The 17,671-nt window shown below is 36.4% G+C and overlaps 1 protein-coding gene across 4 annotated transcripts; it reads right to left on the bottom strand.

Annotated features, from left to right (window-relative positions):
- Nucleotides 1-94: 94 nt before the first annotated feature.
- On the bottom strand, nt 95-17,402 carry LOC306855405 (protein PHTF1-like). Of its 4 annotated transcripts, XR_013782937.1 has the most exons (18): nt 17,082-17,387; nt 16,775-16,865; nt 16,632-16,688; nt 16,481-16,550; nt 13,975-14,133; nt 13,556-13,736; nt 12,689-12,803; nt 11,316-11,492; nt 10,806-11,054; nt 9,149-9,277; nt 8,623-8,892; nt 8,260-8,391; nt 7,359-7,445; nt 3,501-3,561; nt 2,405-2,560; nt 1,434-1,529; nt 1,227-1,352; nt 399-953 (listed from the first exon to the last, which is right to left on the bottom strand). XR_013782937.1 is itself a non-coding variant. In XM_079394112.1 (17 exons), the coding sequence occupies exons 2-17, from the start codon at nt 16,802-16,804 to the stop codon at nt 933-935; spliced, it is 2,055 nt and encodes a 684-aa protein (XP_079250238.1). In that variant the 5' UTR covers nt 16,805-16,865; nt 17,082-17,392; the 3' UTR covers nt 95-932. The 4 variants fall into 4 exon arrangements, 3 of the variants coding, with proteins under 3 accessions (XP_079250238.1, XP_079250239.1, XP_079250240.1); XM_079394112.1 differs by lacking the exon at nt 3,501-3,561 and having other exon boundaries at nt 95-953; nt 17,082-17,392; XM_079394113.1 differs by lacking the exon at nt 3,501-3,561 and having other exon boundaries at nt 98-953; nt 16,775-17,402.
- Nucleotides 17,403-17,671: the final 269 nt, after the last annotated feature.

The following is a 17,671-nucleotide window of genomic DNA, read 5'->3' as shown; positions in this document are numbered from 1 at the left end:
TTCACGAACGGATTCATTCAGTGGCACTTTCATCGTAACATCATAAAGTCATAAACGACTTTTATAAAGCTATAGAAAAGACTGTAACATTCTAAAGGAATAATAAAAGGTTTTAATAACTTCCATACGTAATTTTAACACACTTTTATGATTCGTTGATGAAATAAATTACACTTAGATATAGTGTTTACAGCCAGGATAACAGTAAAATCACCAAACCCTTGTTTGTGACAAATTAAAACTAAAAATGAGGTTTAATAATGTTTGTTTTGAGTCATCAGAAACATTCTGCATTCACAATACTTAACGTTAAATGCTATAAAAAATTAGTTTGTGAAAACTCCTCCCACCCCAAACTCAAATATTTGGTTAAGGATTGACGATTACTGAAGTTTGTTAGAGAAAGCTTTATTAAATACAATGCCAGTAAAAAGTGCTCTCTCCGAGAGCTTCAGTGTGCAAGTTTTTCAGTAACCTTTTCTAAAAACTCAAAACTTTAATTTCACCCATTCAGCAGTTGACATATCCATGTCTAATACATAGCTTATCTAAAAGTACGGTTATATGCAATTACTCACAAGGCACATAGTGGTTCTGTTTTAAGTGGTTGCTTCCAGACCAGATAATAAACGTGCAGAGTATGCATTTATGGTCACTGGTTGGAATATAACAGCAAGTGCATCAAGAAAACCTACTGGATGTGCTTAACAGTTCTACAATTCAAATTTCAATACGACAAAGTTGAGCTGAACACAGGTTTGCTCGGACTGGCCGAAGGCACAGGGTAGGGAGGAAAAGTCATGAATAAGTTTGGTCAGTAGATTTGCACAGTTTTTAAAATATAACTTGGTCATCTGGTAGGTTGTACACAAGCACACTTAAGAGTCTCTCTGGCCCAAGTGTTAAGACGCTGGCAGTGTAAAGTCATCACATCAAGGTTTGATCTTCCAGAGCTGTTGAAAAAAAACGTATGATGGATATTGTTAGTTAAAGATTGCTTGTATATGTTGTACTGCTGGATGATAACAGGCATATACAATAAAGAGTGAGCAACCCCCCCATCCTGATAAGAGGAAGTACAAAAGCGGTTATGACTTTAGAGTAATAAAAACACAGATCATCGAGATCAATAAATCCAGACATCTGCATTTCAGTGGGACAATAAAACAGACCCAGGAAACAGTTGGAGATAACCACTGTACTTAGAGCGCAAACGTTTCCCTCACCCGGATGTTGAACCCTAGTAAATCGCTGACAGCAGCTGAGATGGCTGACAGGATGAGCACTCTTGTGATATTGTAGATAAGCGGGTTCACTGTCAGACCTAGTAGACGAAATGGAGTGTCCAGTTCCTGAAAGCAGCAAATGATGATCAATGCAAGCAAGGCATGTTTTATTTTTTCCAATGAATGATGCTTTTCTGATGGTCTTACTTTTAGTAATTTTGTGGCAAGCCTCAGCACATTGTTCACTATGTTCAGCTGATCCTTTTTGTTGGGTTTCTTCTCCATCTTAAGATACAAATTTATCTGAAGCAGAAAGTGGATAACTCTTTGCAGTAAGGTACCATCTGCTAACATTAGTTATTTACACAAGTTAACATGAACCAACAATGAAAAATACTTCTAAACCACTTGTTAATATAACTGTTAATTTCAGTATTTAATAGTACATTATTAAAATGAAAAACATAAAATAAAAATTGTGTCTGTTAATATAATAGTCCTTGGGCTAACATGTATGGAAGCTTGTTTCTGCCACAGAATAAAATAAAAAGTATTTGCGACTTTTTATCTCACAATTCACTTTCTTACTAATAATTCTGAGAAAAAAGTGTGAAGAAAGAAGTTATAACTACCTTTTTTATTTTGTGGCAAAAAAATAATAATTATATCTCACAATTCTGAGCTTAAGTTCACAATTCAGACTTTTTTTTGTGCAATTCTGAGTTTATGTCTTGCAGTTTTGAGAAAAAAAGTCAGAAATGTGGGAACTCTGAATTTTAAGAAAAAACATCAGAACTCTGAGATAAGAACTCACAAATTTACCTTACACAGCTAATTTTTTTTTCCTGTGGTGGGAAAAAACTTCTATTAACATGAATTAACTAATAAACAGTTGTATTTTTATTAACTAACATTAACAAAGATATATCATATATAAGCACTATAACAAATATATTGCTCCTTGTGAGTTAATGATAGTCAATACATTCACAAACGTTAAGTAAAGGGACCTTATTGTAAAGTGTTTCCAAAAAAATGTAATGGCACACAGCACACAACTCAGCTGTAGGCAATGCTGAAGCTATTTATTAGCGCCTGCGCAGTGTGCACATGTGAATGGCTCACTTGTTTCTGAATAATACTGCCTCTGTTCTGTGTGGCTGAGATTTTTATCTCACCTGTTCAGTCAGAAGCACAGAAGTGTTGCTATACTTTCGGTTGGTCTCAGCTCCGAGGGTAGCGAGGCGTAGGAGGAAAACCATTAGAGCAGCACACCAGACCATCAGCTCCCAGTTGGTCTCTGAATCCAGAAATGTGTGATGACTGTGCAAAAGCTGAAACACAATACCAGTTTCTTTCACTCTATTAGACAGTCATATCTTCTAACTGTTAATGTGCAGTAATATGATACTTTACTTAACCTAATCTAAACAACTGATGTCACTTTAATTGTCTCTAAAGATGACTTGATGTCAGGAGCACATTTATACTTATTACTATTCTTACAAAATCCAAATGGCGAAAAAAAAAGAAAAAAAAAAAGTTTAAAACAACAAAAGGGATGTGTTATTTTAGTATTATTTATATGGTTTAATAGTTTTTGTGAACAATATCAACACTGCGGACAGCAAAGTATGAGTTTCACGATTAGACAAAGTTGCAACAAAGAATATTAATGCTAGATAAAACTGAAGCAATAAATAATGTGCTGTTTACGTTATAAATCAAATGCCACAATTACTATAGCTTTAACGGTGCAGCAGTCTCTTTATAAGGCAGGATTTAGGCATGTGACGGTATCATATTTTGATGATGTGATAATTGCTGAAGCTTTTATCACGGTATACGGTATTATCACAATACTGAAATAATTTGCCCAAAAAAAAAATAATCATAATACAGTATAACAGGTTTAGCTGTTTCCTTCTAACAAAAAAGCAATACACAAAAATGTATAAAGTAAACAAACGTTTCAAACAGATTAGATTGCAAAAGAATTATAAAGAATAATACTTTACAATAAGGTCTCATTAGTAAACATTAGTTAATATAATAACATTAACAATGAGCAAAAGCTATTTGTTACAGAGGTTATTATTCTTTGTTAAAAAAAATGCAACTGTTAGTTCATGTTAGCTAAGGTCCATTAAAGGGGTCCTATTATGCTCTTTTACAAAGTCTTGATTTTGTTTTGGGGGTGTACTAGAACATGCTCTCATGCTTGGGGGTTCGAAAAACGCATTATTTTTCACATAATTTACATTATTACAATACCTCTCTCCCCAGCCTGCCACAAACGGCTCGATTAGTTCCGGGTTTGATGAAGGCCTGCCTTCTGAAAAACGAAATGCGTTGTGATTGGTTAGCTGTCCTAGTGCGTTGTGATTGGCGAACAGCTTAGATGGCGTTTCAGAACTGCCCCGCCACTTGTCAAAGCAGCAAGTTCCATCTGGCGTCAATATTGCCATATCAATTTGAGCCGGATTCAGACCCCAAGAATATTGAAGAGGATCGTGCAGAACCTTTGCATGCACGGATATTGCAAGACATATTAGAGTGGTAACGTTATTGTTGTTGTTTTTTTGGCTAAATCACGTTTAATATAGGATGTCAACAACCGCTTAGAAATAACTGCATTTACTATGTATAGATAAGTGCAATGGCAATATGTATTATGTTTATTGTTCTTTAATTCTAACATTCATTGCAGTGTATTACAGTTGAATTTATTTATACCATAGTCCAGTGTTTCCCACAGACACTCTATTTGTGGAGGCATATATATACAAATTAATTCTCTGCCAGCAGGAGGCGCTGTTGGAGCGGGAGAGAGCAAGTTTTTCCCGGTAACGCTGTACACAAAGCAGCGCACCACTCACAAACGCTGCTTTATCAGACATTACAAGCAAGATGAAATGAAAATGACATCCAAAATTTTCTGAAGAGAGTCGGTTTCCTTCAGAAATACAGTGATATAAAAACACCCGCACCGGATTTATATGTCTATGGTTCTAACCACGACCTCGCACCTCCCCACACCCCAACCATTCGAATTTCTGTAAGCGGGATTTATTTTAATGATATTCTAATGGACCGCTTTGTGATATCACAAACACCGGAAAACAACGCTGTAGTCCCAACAAGCCATTCGTTGTAGTTCTTGAAAAGGGATTTTTTAAAGGGGTCATATGATGCGATTTCAAGTTGTCCTTTCTCTTTACAATAGTGTTACAAGCTGATTGTGCATAGATAAGATCCCTGAAGTTGCAAAGACTAAAGTCTCAAAACCAAAGAGATATTCTTTATAAAAGTTAAGAAACGACCACGCCCCCCTAAAACGGCTCATTTAAACACACACCCACATGTCTACGTCACGATGTGGGAAGATTTGCAAAACACCGCCCAAATGTTTATGCAATGAAAGAAGGCGGAAATATTATTCTCGCTGTAGTATTGCTGCTGCCGCCGGCGCCATGTCTTTTGGCTTCCAAAAGAGGACACAACAGTTCAACCCAAATATTAGAGTGTGTGCACTGTGCAACGCATTTTACGGAGGACTATTTCCTGAACCTGGTAGAGTAGCTTACAATGCTGGACTGCACAAAGGCTGTTTCTATAAAGTGGGGCAATTCCAACTTTGCAAGGACAGTCAGGCGCTTCTGACTCACAGCCTGTAAGTACGTTTCTGCTACTGATGATTCAAATGCGAGTTTTGAGCAGTGTAGAGTAGTAGTGCTTGTTGTTTGTCACTTCTCCGATCACAAATGCAGACATGGTAATGTTTACGCAGCTCGATGCAACGCGACACGTAAAAAGACAGTATAAAGGCCTTTCCACACGGAGCGCGAAAAAGCAAAACGAATTTCAGACGCGATGACGCGCGGGAATAAAACAACAGCCTCCTATGGATGCTTCCACATAGACTGCGAACATTAGCACACCAAAAATGCAAATATTTTTTTTTCGTCCAGTCCAAATAATCTTTTCAGTTTCGCAAAGCGAAAACACGGGCCGTCCAATAAGATTTGAGCATTACATCACATGGCCAGACCAACTGCTGTTACCCAAAAGGTCGATGCGGGGGCGCTAAAAGCTCAGACTGTATTGAGCACGAGCGTAAAAACACCGAAGTAGAGGACTTTTTTTTCGCAAGAGAGAAGAGTGAATGCTGAGTTCTTGTTATTGTTGGTATTTAAGAACAGAATATTCTCACATGTTCTTTATACAGAATAACATTTCTATTAATTCTCCATTGAATTATGTGATCTGAAGAGCACCGTCCATTATCTTCCACGAGAGTAAGTGTGTATGAGTCAGAGCTCGTTCTCACTAGACCTGTCAATCAAGTAATCTCTTGCCCTTCTGTATATAAAAAGATAAATATTTTTCTACACATGAAATATGAAAGCAAACAGACCTATAATTATGAAGATAGGTATTCTGTATATGTTTTTATGCAGCTCATTGTATTTTTTTTAACAATAAAGGATGTTTATGACACGACAAGTAGGTATCGATCAGTCCATTATAAAACATATAAAGAGTGCATGTCTGCCTATTATAGAATCAAAATCCATTTTAGATCACAATCGGAAGTTATAAGCACTCGATGATTTAAAGTGGGTTTTGAGCAAAAACGTAACTACAAACATTTTCAATGTAGCTTGATGCTAATTGTACCTCTAATTATTTCAGATGTATTCTTGTAAGGATTATGAATATTTTTTGTTTCTGATGAAGAAACACAAGTTATTTATCTTAATTTAATGCTATATATTGAGCAGCGGACGATGTAAACCACACGAGATACATAAGCTACATGAATAAAAAATGCATTGTTGGTCGGCGCCACCTAGCGTGCAGGCGAGAATTAGCAGAAGGAGAACATTCGTTTCGCGCTCGGTGTGAAAGCAACATTCGCGGGTGATTCGCCTCACTTTTTCGCATCACGCTCAGTATGGAAAGGCCTTAAGTCATTATAATCAGTAATTATGCCCCCACTGGATGCAACAAATGCCTCGTTTATAATGGGTTTTATTGGGTTTGTGTCGTCGCGCCGGGACACGGCATCACCATACGGTAATCACAATAAGGGGCGTAACGTTTCCGTCTCACGCTTGAGGTATTCGGCCAATCACAACGCACTGGATAGCTGGCCAATCGATAAGCTTTGTAAAAATCAACGCATTTCAGAAAGGTGGGGCATAGAGGATCAACAATAATGTACAGTATGTGGAAAATAATGTGTTTTTTGAACCTTAAACCGCATAAAAACATTGCATTACACCAACTACACAAAATAATGTTCTTTTTAGCAAAGTCATCTGACCCCTTTAAAAACAAAATATCTCCCTTTGGAGTGGACTTTGAGATTTGTAACTTTGTAGATCTTTTTATGCACAAACATACACACTACACACTGACTAAAATTCAAAGAGTGAAAAAGCATAATAGGACCCCTTTAAATAAGCCAGCTACAACTTTTGATTTTAATAACGTTATTAAGTAAGACTGAAATTAAGTAAGATTAGCAAATGCTTTAGAGATTAATTTTTCATTGGCAGTTTATGTTAACTAACTAATGGACTCTTAATGTAAAGTGTGACTTAAGCCTAAAGACAGAAAATATCCAGTATTACCAAGATAACGGCTGCATTTCTGCTGTTTCATCAGCGCCATCTATTGTCAGAGCGTGAATGTGTATTTTCATTCAGCGGGTCTCATTCACTCGTTCTGCCATGCGCTTCATCCGTCTTGGGCTTATTACATCAGCGTATGCGTCTTTGATGCAGCATACTGTGCTGTTGTGCATTTTAACCAGTTGACGAGAAAGGTATTCTTACAATACATTAAAAAATCGTGATAATTTCTAATAAATAATTATTCACAGTATTTTTTAAGTTCTCCCGACAACAATATTGTGCATGTTCATTACTGTGATATATCGTATTACCAAATACTGGCACATGTCTAAAGGGATTATAGAAACAGCAGGGTTTCTGTTTTTGAGAACAAATTACATTGAAGGTAGAGCATATATGTAAATAGGATTAGATTTTTTGGAAGGCAAACCTTGAAAAGATATGTCTAAAGGGTGTGTCAAAAACACTGTATGATAGAACAATAGCTGACCTGGGCACAGATGATGAAGGAAATGGACAAAGCTAGGAGGAAAATCGATGATACAATGACATCGACAGACCTCTGAGGGCCTCGTCTCTGTTAAACATAAGAAAGAAATTATTAAATTGATTAAACTGATATCTTCATATAGTGTCAACTAGGTACATGTATCTTTAAACAGGACTATTCAAATGTCACTGCCAGCAGAAACACCCATTTACTGTCATTTGTGCTTATATAAACAGACTAGTTAAACAAGTTGGATTAACAACATATAAAAGTAACCAAAAGGCTTTGGAAAATGCCTTAAAGGTGAAATTAAACATACAGAATATGTTATGGCTGAAATTAAAATTCTATACTATTTTTCTAAATAAATACAATATATAGTTTTATAATTCATATATAGTTTTAGTTATAAACAAACCAACATTTAAGTATTTAAAATGCTACAAGTGAATTTAGGCATCACAAAATTGTAATGTACAGTATAAAACTGTTCAATTTAGAGATGTGTAAAAGGTTACATTCAATAGTGTTATTAAATTATTATTAGTTATAAGAGTAAATTAATGGATTAACCTCATGTGAGCATTAGATGACAGCAAAGCTAAGCTAAATGTAAAAATTAAAAGAAATTAGCATGCAAAACAAAATCTATAAATATCAATTAAATTCAATTCAAGTTTATTTGTATAGCGCTTTTTATGATACAAATCGTTGCAAAGCAGCTCTACAGGAATTTAAGTTTCCACAATATATTTATATATTGCAGAACCTTAATATATTTGACTTATGGCATAATATATCAGTCAATATATATTTGATAAATCAAAAATAAACACTAATATCAGCCCCAAAAAATGATATAGTGAATCCCTACATATCAGCTGTAGTGGGAAGATGATACCTTCAGGAATGATCGAAGTGAAAGCCACATCTTGATATTTTGCACTTTCTTCAGTCGAAAGTGAGGAATCTCAGATTTTTTGGCTTTGCGTGCAGATGTGAGATGGCTGAAGAGTTTCGCAAACAAAAGGCGCTGTAGTTGAGAACAAATTTTTTTGGCATATTACTTAACAATAACACAATAACTGTTCATTTATACATTGTGAAATGTACAAATATTATTAGGCTACAGAATTAAACGTAACATAAAATAACACAGAAATGAACATTTTAGCCTAAAGGTGGCAGCAAACATAATAATAATGCATTTATTACAAACACACATAAAAAAAAATTGACACCAAGGCATTTTCATATTATTCACCTGTCTATATGTCCTCTCAGCCACACACATCATGAAGAAGAAGAGTCCAGAGAGGAAAACTCTTTCTAATGTGGTGATGATGAAGAACGCATAGGACAAGGCACAAGGAGGCCCAATGGCCACTGTGGGCAGTTCCTTGAAGGACACAGAACTGAGATTGGCGACATCAAGTTTCTGTGCCAGTCTGAAGCAGTAGGGCAGCAGGGCCAGTGAGGTGGTGACCAGACTGCCGAAGATCAGATAACCCATCCCTTGCTCGACCACCTTCACCTGGAAACAGAAATCCTTCAGCATAATTGTACAGCAACAACACTGATCTGTTATTTTCCGGTCAGTTAGAAATGTGTCAAAGGCAAATTCTAATGCAAAACCTCAAAACAGTCGCCGTTCAAATACTTACAGAGGAGTTTACATTGAATTTGAATATAATTTGTGTTTAAAGAGGAAGTCGACAGTTCTCTTCTCTTTTTAAGCAATTTAAACCGCTAATGTAGAAATAAACAGGGTAGAGAAAATAGGACTTTACTCTTGTGAGAATGATACCACTGATCTCCAGCACGGACATGTCAGCTTTCTTACACTCTCCTTGCTCCCAGATAATGGCACTGACGCGATCTTTGGAGGGGTGACAAGCCTGCAGCCATGAAAACTGGTGCTAAAAGGATAAAGAAATCATGTGTCATTCAAAGTGCATAGATAAAGTCTTGCGACATAACCTTTTTTTAACTGTGTACTGATTTTCAAAAAATGTCAGGCAACCAAAGTAATGTGGTCAGACCAACATGCAGGAAAAAAACATAAAAAGGAAATGATACCAGCCCTGCAGACCCTCATGACTTGTGTGTCAAGTTCAATAAGTTTCCTAAAACATCAGATGATTTGAGCACAACATGCAAAGATCCCACAACTTGTTAGTGCTTATCCATCTATAGAAATGGCACCATGGAAATTAAATGATGTGTTTGCTGTTGCGGTTCGAGAATTTTCAATTTTAAACACAGACCTTTAAAGTATCTGTACAAACTGTGGAAAGCACATTAATATTTAAATGGGTAATTATTGCTTAGTTTGTGATTGGTTGCCTGTGCCAGTGCGGTTTAATTCAACAATGTAATCTTAATTTGTACTGGAGAGGTAAAAATGGGCTTTTACTAGGGGTTAAAAAAGACTTTACCCCAGAGTTAAAGGAATATTTTACCCAAAAATGAAAATGTAATAACCATCAGGTCATCCAAGATGTAGATGAGTTTGTTGCTTCAAGGTTTGGAGAAATTTAGCATTACATCACTTGCTCACCAATGGATCCTCTGCAATGAATGGGTGCCATCAGAATGAGAGTTCAAATCACTATCATACTTTTTATTTTATTTCACACACATACTTATTACATTTCAAATTTGCACCTAACATACCTGCACATACTAACTTGTCTATTTTATATATTGTGTTTGTGCTATTTGGCACATTGTCCATTTTTGTATATTTGTACATTATTTATTTTACTTTTTTTTTTTCACTATCTGTGTCCTCCTGTCCTGTTGCTGTCATTCTGTCGCACTGTGGAGCTACTGTCACTAAAACAAATTCCTCGTTTGTGCAAATATACCTGGCAATAAAGCGAATTCTGATTCTGAAATCCATCTGATAAAAACATCACAACAATCCACAAGTAATCCAAACGACTCCAGTCCATCAACTGAAGTCTTGTGAAGCCAAAAGCTCCACGTTTGTAAGAAACAAAGCCAGCTTTAATATGTTAAACTGTCCTTTCTGGCCAAAATATCAAAATAGTAAACTGTGCAAGTTTCTCTCTTGATTCAGACGAGACATCAATATTATGGATAGGGAACTTGCTTTTTTAGCTTATCTAATTAAAAAACACAGCTTTTTGCCCCATAAGATGTTACATGATGGATTGGAGTTGTGTGGATTACTGTGATGTTTTTATGAGCTGTTTGGACTCTCATTCTGACGGCACCCATTCAGTGCAGAGGATACTCTGGTGAGCAAGTGATGCAAGGCTAAATTTCTCCAAATCTGTTCTGATGAAGAAACAAAATCTTCTACGTGTTGGATGGCCTGAGGGTGATTAAACAGCATATTTTCATTTTTTGGGTGAACTATTCCTTTAAGCGAGGTATGAAAAGTCACATTAAACTTATTACAGCAAAACTGCAACCCACCTGAGGTAAGGCTTCATCCTCATCACTAGTCAGAGCGATGCTGGGAAGAGGGAGGGAGTGGTTATGACTATGAGGTTCCTCCTCCCCACTTTCGCTGCTTCCTGTGGAGGCGGAGTCAGGATCGTGTAAAAGCTCCTCCCATAACATATCATCGGTGTCAGAGGCTGGACGTGAGCCCTCTGAGAGCCGCAGAAGCTGGACTTCACGTGGCAGTGCCAGGCCGTCTGTTGGCCTGCCATTATTCTCTCCCTGTATGTGTTCACGCAATGGTAATTAACATTCTGAACTAACTTACAGATCAGGGGTAGGCAACGTCGGTCCTGGAGTGCCGATGTCCTGCAGAGTTTAGCTCCAACTCTGAAAAAACCTCACCTGCCTGTAGCCCTAGTAATTCTGAAGACCTTGATTAGGTGTGTTTGATTAGGGTTGGAGCTAAACTCTACAGGACATCGGCACTCCAGGACCGACGTTGCCTACCCCTGTTACAGATGGTTTTAAAAAGACACTCACCTGAGTCTGGGGTGGCAGATTGCTCTTGGGGAGGTTGTGAAGTCTATTCCTGAGTGCTCGAGCGTATTTGGGAGGTGCTGATGAGAAGAGTCTCTCTCTTTGCAGCTCTGCTTCCTCTGCTTCTTCTTCACTGGAGAGATCATCAGAAGCCCCACATGGAGGCCTCCTTAGGGAATTCTGCAAAGCCCACAGCATCGCGATCAATACAACCATGAATGTTTGTGACGATTCAAATGGCTCGTTTCCATTGAGCGGTACGGTTCGGCACAGTACGGTACGGTAAGCAATTATGTCCGTTTCCGTTGTCAGAAGTTGTGAATGGTACCAAAATAGCGAACCGTACCGTACCACTTTTTTGGTACTCTTTCATTGGGGTACCTAGCACAGCAAAGGGTACCAAAAGGGTGGAGCTAAACTCACTGAAGAAGTTGATTGGTTTACTGAATTGTAACTTTTGCCTGATACAAGGGGATAAAGCTTCTCCTTCACTCGTTCAGCTCTGCTATGTTCAGCTTATTACATCAGAGTGCGCAAACACAAAAAAAATAACAATGTATTTTATCATTTTATATTTTCACAAAGACAATAGCCATTTCTCAATATGCCTTCTTGTCTGTTCTTGTGGACTTGTGAAACGTCATTGCCCAAAAACCCACGTAATTGTCTAAATATTACTGTTATTGTGTCATGAAATGTAGTTTTAAGAGTTTTTCAGGCGAGAATGTAGTTGTTTAAAACTAAAATCTGCGTTTTTTTAATAAATATATAGCGCCTATTTGAAAATTCGCTATGCCGATTTCGGAGCTTGAGGCGATCATCAGACGCTCAGTGCTCATGTATCCGCCTCACGCTCGGCTAGTCCTTCCGACATTTGTCACTGGCTCTGATGTCTCTGTAGTGATTAAACATGAGATACAATTTGTTTTGTGTATATTTAACAGGCATTCGTGGTCTCATGAATCTATTATTTATTCCTGGTCATATCATTTTGACTAAGCACAAAGATTAACTTTATATTTATTTTGAACTTTACCGTAGTAACTTACAGCGCTGACTTTGTAGCATACGTTTGACTGAATTGTTTGCTTTTGTCTTTATTTGCTCTTATATAAGCCTCTTATACTTTGTATACTTTTATAATGGCTATTATCGTTCATTAAAACTGACATAAAAGAGGCAGAGTTGTGCTTATTGTCACGCTTTATTGTCGATCGCTACTTTCATGCATACACCACGCCAATCAAGTAAAGGGTACTGTTGGCAGTGAAAACGCAAGCTGGATCAGGGTGTTCGGTCCCGTACCGTAACGCACTGACCCAAACCACTCTGTGGAAACAAGGCAAAAAAGTGCAGTTCTAAGGAAAGCATTTTACCAGTCTCTTCTCTGATCTGTAGAGCCGGTGGCTGTCTTCAAGTTTGAGTTCTACTATCCCTCCCCCTCTGCTGCTCTCATCCTCAGACCTCTTTGATTTTCTACTCTTCCTCTGTCTATGATTAACACAAAAATAATTTAAAACATGACACAAATGGAATTACATCAAAAGAATGAAGTACTGACCAATTAAAAACCAGGACCTATATGTTTATACCTGCTATAATATAAAAACAGTAATATATAAAATTAAAGTTGGTGCCTGTTTTGACACTAGGTTCAACAATATAATGATTTTTTTTTTGTCCTGATCAAATAATTTATTCAAAACTACATTAAAATGCAATCCATACATAACATAATTTGAATGAAACTCTTCTATTATGAGCATGTTTTTAATTTTTGGATCTAACATATCATGTGACTCTTAAAAAAGCTAAAACCTAATAATATTTATGAATTAACAACTTTAAAAAGTTTTACCTTGAATAATATATTTAAAATTTATTTTATATATAAACTTTTTAAAATATAGACTTTAAAATGTTCACACACAAACGTATATTCAATAAGTAACTAAAATTAAACTTTTCATAAAAATGGTATAAAGTACATGAATACAATGAGCACATTTCTAAGAACTTGGCATGTTTGTTTTAAACTAGATTGATTCCTACTCTTTATGGTGGAGACTCTTTTTTTGTCACTGATTCAGTAGTGTCAGCTGAACACTGGCACTACTGATTAAACTGCAAGCCTTGCAGAACATTAGATGTATTGGCCATTGGATGGGAGAAAGAAAAAAAAAAAAAACACTTGGTCCTTTTTGGCTCTGTCTCTCACAAATCTGACACAGCAGTAGCTTAACCTTTTCCTGCGAACAGGGCTGGCCGTCCGGCTGGGGACAGGGCTGTTGTCTGGGCTTCTGGAGGATTCTGTGGATACTATTTGGCAGTGTACTGTACCCAACAACAGCATGAGACACAATGGACCCACAATCTCACTGGCACAGGCTGCAGGCACCTCAAAATACAACACAGCTCCTGCCACTGCAATGAACACAAATCCATCAGATCATGATAACATCCTGAGAATTTTCATTTGTTTTAATTCATTTCAAACTAATATGGAAGTTTTTCAAAAATATTTTCACTAAACCACGTGTATTATCTATCGACAAAATCTGAAATATTCAAAGAATGATTAACGAAACTATGCTAAAACGCCTGAATGCATCATTTATATTCACGTGACTGTGCTTTGCTGAAAAAAAGAAAAACTGCATACCTTGAAGAAAGTACAGAACTAAGACGAGGGTGGAAATGCTTTTAGATGTAACTTGGATCCACCACTGAAAGAAGACAGGAAAAAAGAGGACCCTGACCAAGCCTTTACGAGTCAGAGCGGTCCAAGGGCTCTCTGGTTTGGCCTTGCTAAATGTAGAACCTGCAGTTGTAAAGATACTATTTTAATTGTTTATAAGAGCATCATACTGAAAATATGTTGGTAACTTTATTATTATGATTTAGTCATTTAGCAGATGCTTTTATCCAAAGCGACTTATAAATGAGAACAACAGAAGCAATCAATTGTAGTATTAAAACAACTAAAAACAGATCCAAAACTAAAAGCTAAAACTTTATAAATACTACCTATATAATAAATAATAATAATAAAAATAAAGAAATGAAATAAAAATGACATACAACAAAATTTCAAAATTTAACATTTAAATGAAAAACAAAAAATAAAGCTAAAAACAATTCAAAATATTAAAGAACAAAAAGGTATAAGAGTATAATAATGATTCTAACATAACACTAAGCCAAACAGCAAAAAAACAACACATATATATACAACCCCACACACATACATACATACACATTTATAAATAAATATATATATATATATATATATATATATATATATATATATATATATATATATAATTTCATTTCCATTTAGTTTGTTGAAGTATTAAAATAACTCAATTTAAATAAAACTAAAACTTTATAAAAGATCTATACAGACATAATAAATTCTGACATTATTGAACTAAAATTAAAATAGATAACAAGTACAAATCACGACAGTATAGTTTATCAGTAATCCTAAGAAATAACACTACAAACACACATGCTAAAAACAACAACTTACTTACACATAGTAAGAAATGGTTATAAAAACTGAAACAGAAGTGAAAGAAGTAGTAGAAAAGAGGAGAAATCAAAAGCGATACTTGTAAGTCGCTTTGGATAAAAGCGTCTGCTAAATGACTAAATAAATAAATATCCTTTGCCGGTGTCCCAGCCCGGTGGAGTCTCACGGTAGAGTCGATGGTCTTTACACTCTTCGGGCATCACTCGAAGAGGACTTTACATGACAACTGCCACGGTAAACTAAGCTTTTTTATACCCATCTAACAAAATACTAACTGAATTTAGCTGGACACACTTTCCTTATTTTTTCACAGCAAATGGCCAAGAAAGCGCAGACACTGACAAGATACGCGAGACAGAACGAGACCAAACGCGATATCAGCACGTCTCCACGCAGTAAACTTTTAATAGATAAAAACAACAATGTAAAATACAAAAATTAATATAGTAAAACAGTAATATTGTGAAATATTATTAAAATTTTAAATAACTCTTCCTTACATTGCTTATAATAACTGAAGGAATAACATATAATTAATGGAATCTATCAGAAATCATCATAATATGCTCATTTGCTGCTCAAGAACCAATTCTGATCACTGTTGAAAATTATAAAAAAAACTTTTTGCCTTTTTTTGTGGAACCTGAAGTATGTGATTCATGATTTTATGATTCTTTGATGAACAGAAAGATGAAAATAACTTATTTGTAGAATACTTTTATTAGAAATAGAATGCTTTAGTGACATCATAAAGGTATTTACTGTCTTATAAATGTCTTTTTGATCAACTTACTGCATCTTTGCTGAATCAATGTATTCATTTCTTTAAAAAAATCCTAGTGACTCCAGGATTTTGAGCAATTACAAATTTACTGTAAATTAAAGAAATATAGATTCATGGAGAAAAAATATATATACTTGACACTAAAGTGACATGACATACGGCCAAGTATGGTGACCCATACTCGGAATTCGTGCTCTGCATTTAACCCATCCAAAGTGCACACACACAGCAGTGAACACACACACACACCGTGAACACCCACCTGGAGCAGTGGGCAGCCATTTATGCTGCGGGGCCCGGGGAGCAGTTGGGGGTTCGGTGCCTTGCTCAAGGGCACCTCAGTCGTGGTATTGAGGGTGGAGAGAGCGGTGTACATTCACTCCCCCCACCTACAATCCCTGCTGGACCTGAGACTCGAACCCGCAACCTTTGGATTACGAGTCAGAATCTCTAACCATTAGGCCACGACTTCCCCACATACACTTAATTAGTTAACTAAAAAGTTTCTGTAAGTAATTTAGAGTGAAAATAGCAGTTCAGAAGCCCCTATATGACAGATCACATTTGATTATCTTGACTTTACTTGTTTATGTTTCTTCTTATAGTAATATGCCTTATTCAGATTTAGGTGACACAATTTAATTATATTTTCTGGTTATAACAATTAAAACATACATGCACAAAAACACCTTTCTGTAATGCCCGAAACAATGTCACTTTTGCAGTTCTTTTTGCTGCCTGTTTTATAGCACATTTTTACTTTAACTATGGGATCTGATCTGATCTGACAGCCTATAACTATTATATATACACAAGAGATTCAGATGCTAAACTTCAATGTTAACTCACCTCTCACTAGATCAACATCAATGAGGTCTGGCTTGATATGGCCAGTCTTCTTAGGTTTGCTTCCAAAGCCCTGTTCATACAGAACAGAGTTTCACAAGTCTGAATACATTTTACACAATGTAGCCAACACAAACTGCCACTGTCACATTACCTTCAGATCAGCCTGTTCCAGTGACTTTTCCCAAATCTGCTGATCATAGGCTCCGATCTTTGACACAAGATCATTAGAGAACTGTCTAACCCTTTCTAACCACAGTCTGTATTTACTGTATGACAGAGCTAATTAAGGCTTACCTTTTTCTGATACCATGCTATTCCTGCCATTTTTTTAATGCACTAGCCAGGTCATCTCAGTAGACAGTGTGGATCACAGAATATTTGATTCCTCGAAAGAGTCAGAGAAAAGGTTATGTCATCGCTTACATAAAGGAGTCGCTTGCTCTCAGTCGCAGGTAAAGACATAGGAAGCGACTCAAATGAAGACAGCGGCTGTGTTTCAAAAACCTAGTGAGCTGCCTACCTAGTCAGCATTTGATAAAGACCGCTACAGATAAAGTTGCTTGCTTTTAGTTCTCGGAAAATAATACAATATTAAACATACCTGGAGCCCAATAAACGATGTGTCTGTGATTCCTCAGCAGTTCGCGTTCAGTCTTGTCAACATTTTCATATGTTTACACAAACCTCGCCCCCCTTTCACCAAAACTGTGACGCTACATCATAAACATCTCATTAGGACGTTACAACAACCGTCTAAAGTTGCGAGCTAACTATATTTACTGTCAAACCACCTTGGCATTAACTCGGTTAAATCTGATCGACGATTAAATGCTCTTCTTGTAAAGGAGAAGTGATTATTAAAGTTCCCACTCTCATCAGCGCCTTCTGGCAGAAACCACAAGTGTGTGAAGCAAGCAACAACACGGCTCACTGTATCTGAATGGCGGAACTAGCTACTTATAATAATAATAACAAGCAAAAACAATTATAAGTAAAAATTGCCGAATCATTAGTCTGATGTGACTCCACAAAAACAGTCATAAGTGTCATTTTTTTTTAAATTGAGACTTATATATAATCTGAAACCTGAATAAATAAGCTTTCCATTGATGTATGGTTTGTTAGGACAATATTTGATTGAGATACAACTATTTGAAAATCTGAGGGTGCAAAAAATCTAAATATTGAGAA

This window comes from Barbus barbus (assembly GCF_936440315.1).
Source record: "Barbus barbus genome assembly, chromosome: 35".
In the NCBI taxonomy this organism is placed as follows: Eukaryota; Metazoa; Chordata; class Actinopteri; order Cypriniformes; family Cyprinidae; genus Barbus; species Barbus barbus.
The sequence above is the reverse complement of the archived record's forward strand: the minus strand, read 5'-3'. Positions and strand labels throughout refer to the sequence as shown.

What these genes read in the sequence shown, in the direction of transcription:
- LOC306855405 (XM_079394113.1), bottom strand. Translation starts at nt 16,804, where the DNA reads ATGGCAGGAATAGCATGGTATCAGAAAAAG. An exon ending in GTGGTATCATTCTCACAAGA is followed by an intron (nt 8,893 to 9,148) that starts GTAAAGTCCTAT and finishes TTCTGTTTCCAG; the next exon opens with GTGAAGGTGGTCGAGCAAGG. An exon ending in CTGTGCTTCTGACTGAACAG is followed by an intron (nt 1,530 to 2,404) that starts GTGAGATAAAAA and finishes TTTCTGCTTCAG; the next exon opens with ATAAATTTGTATCTTAAGAT.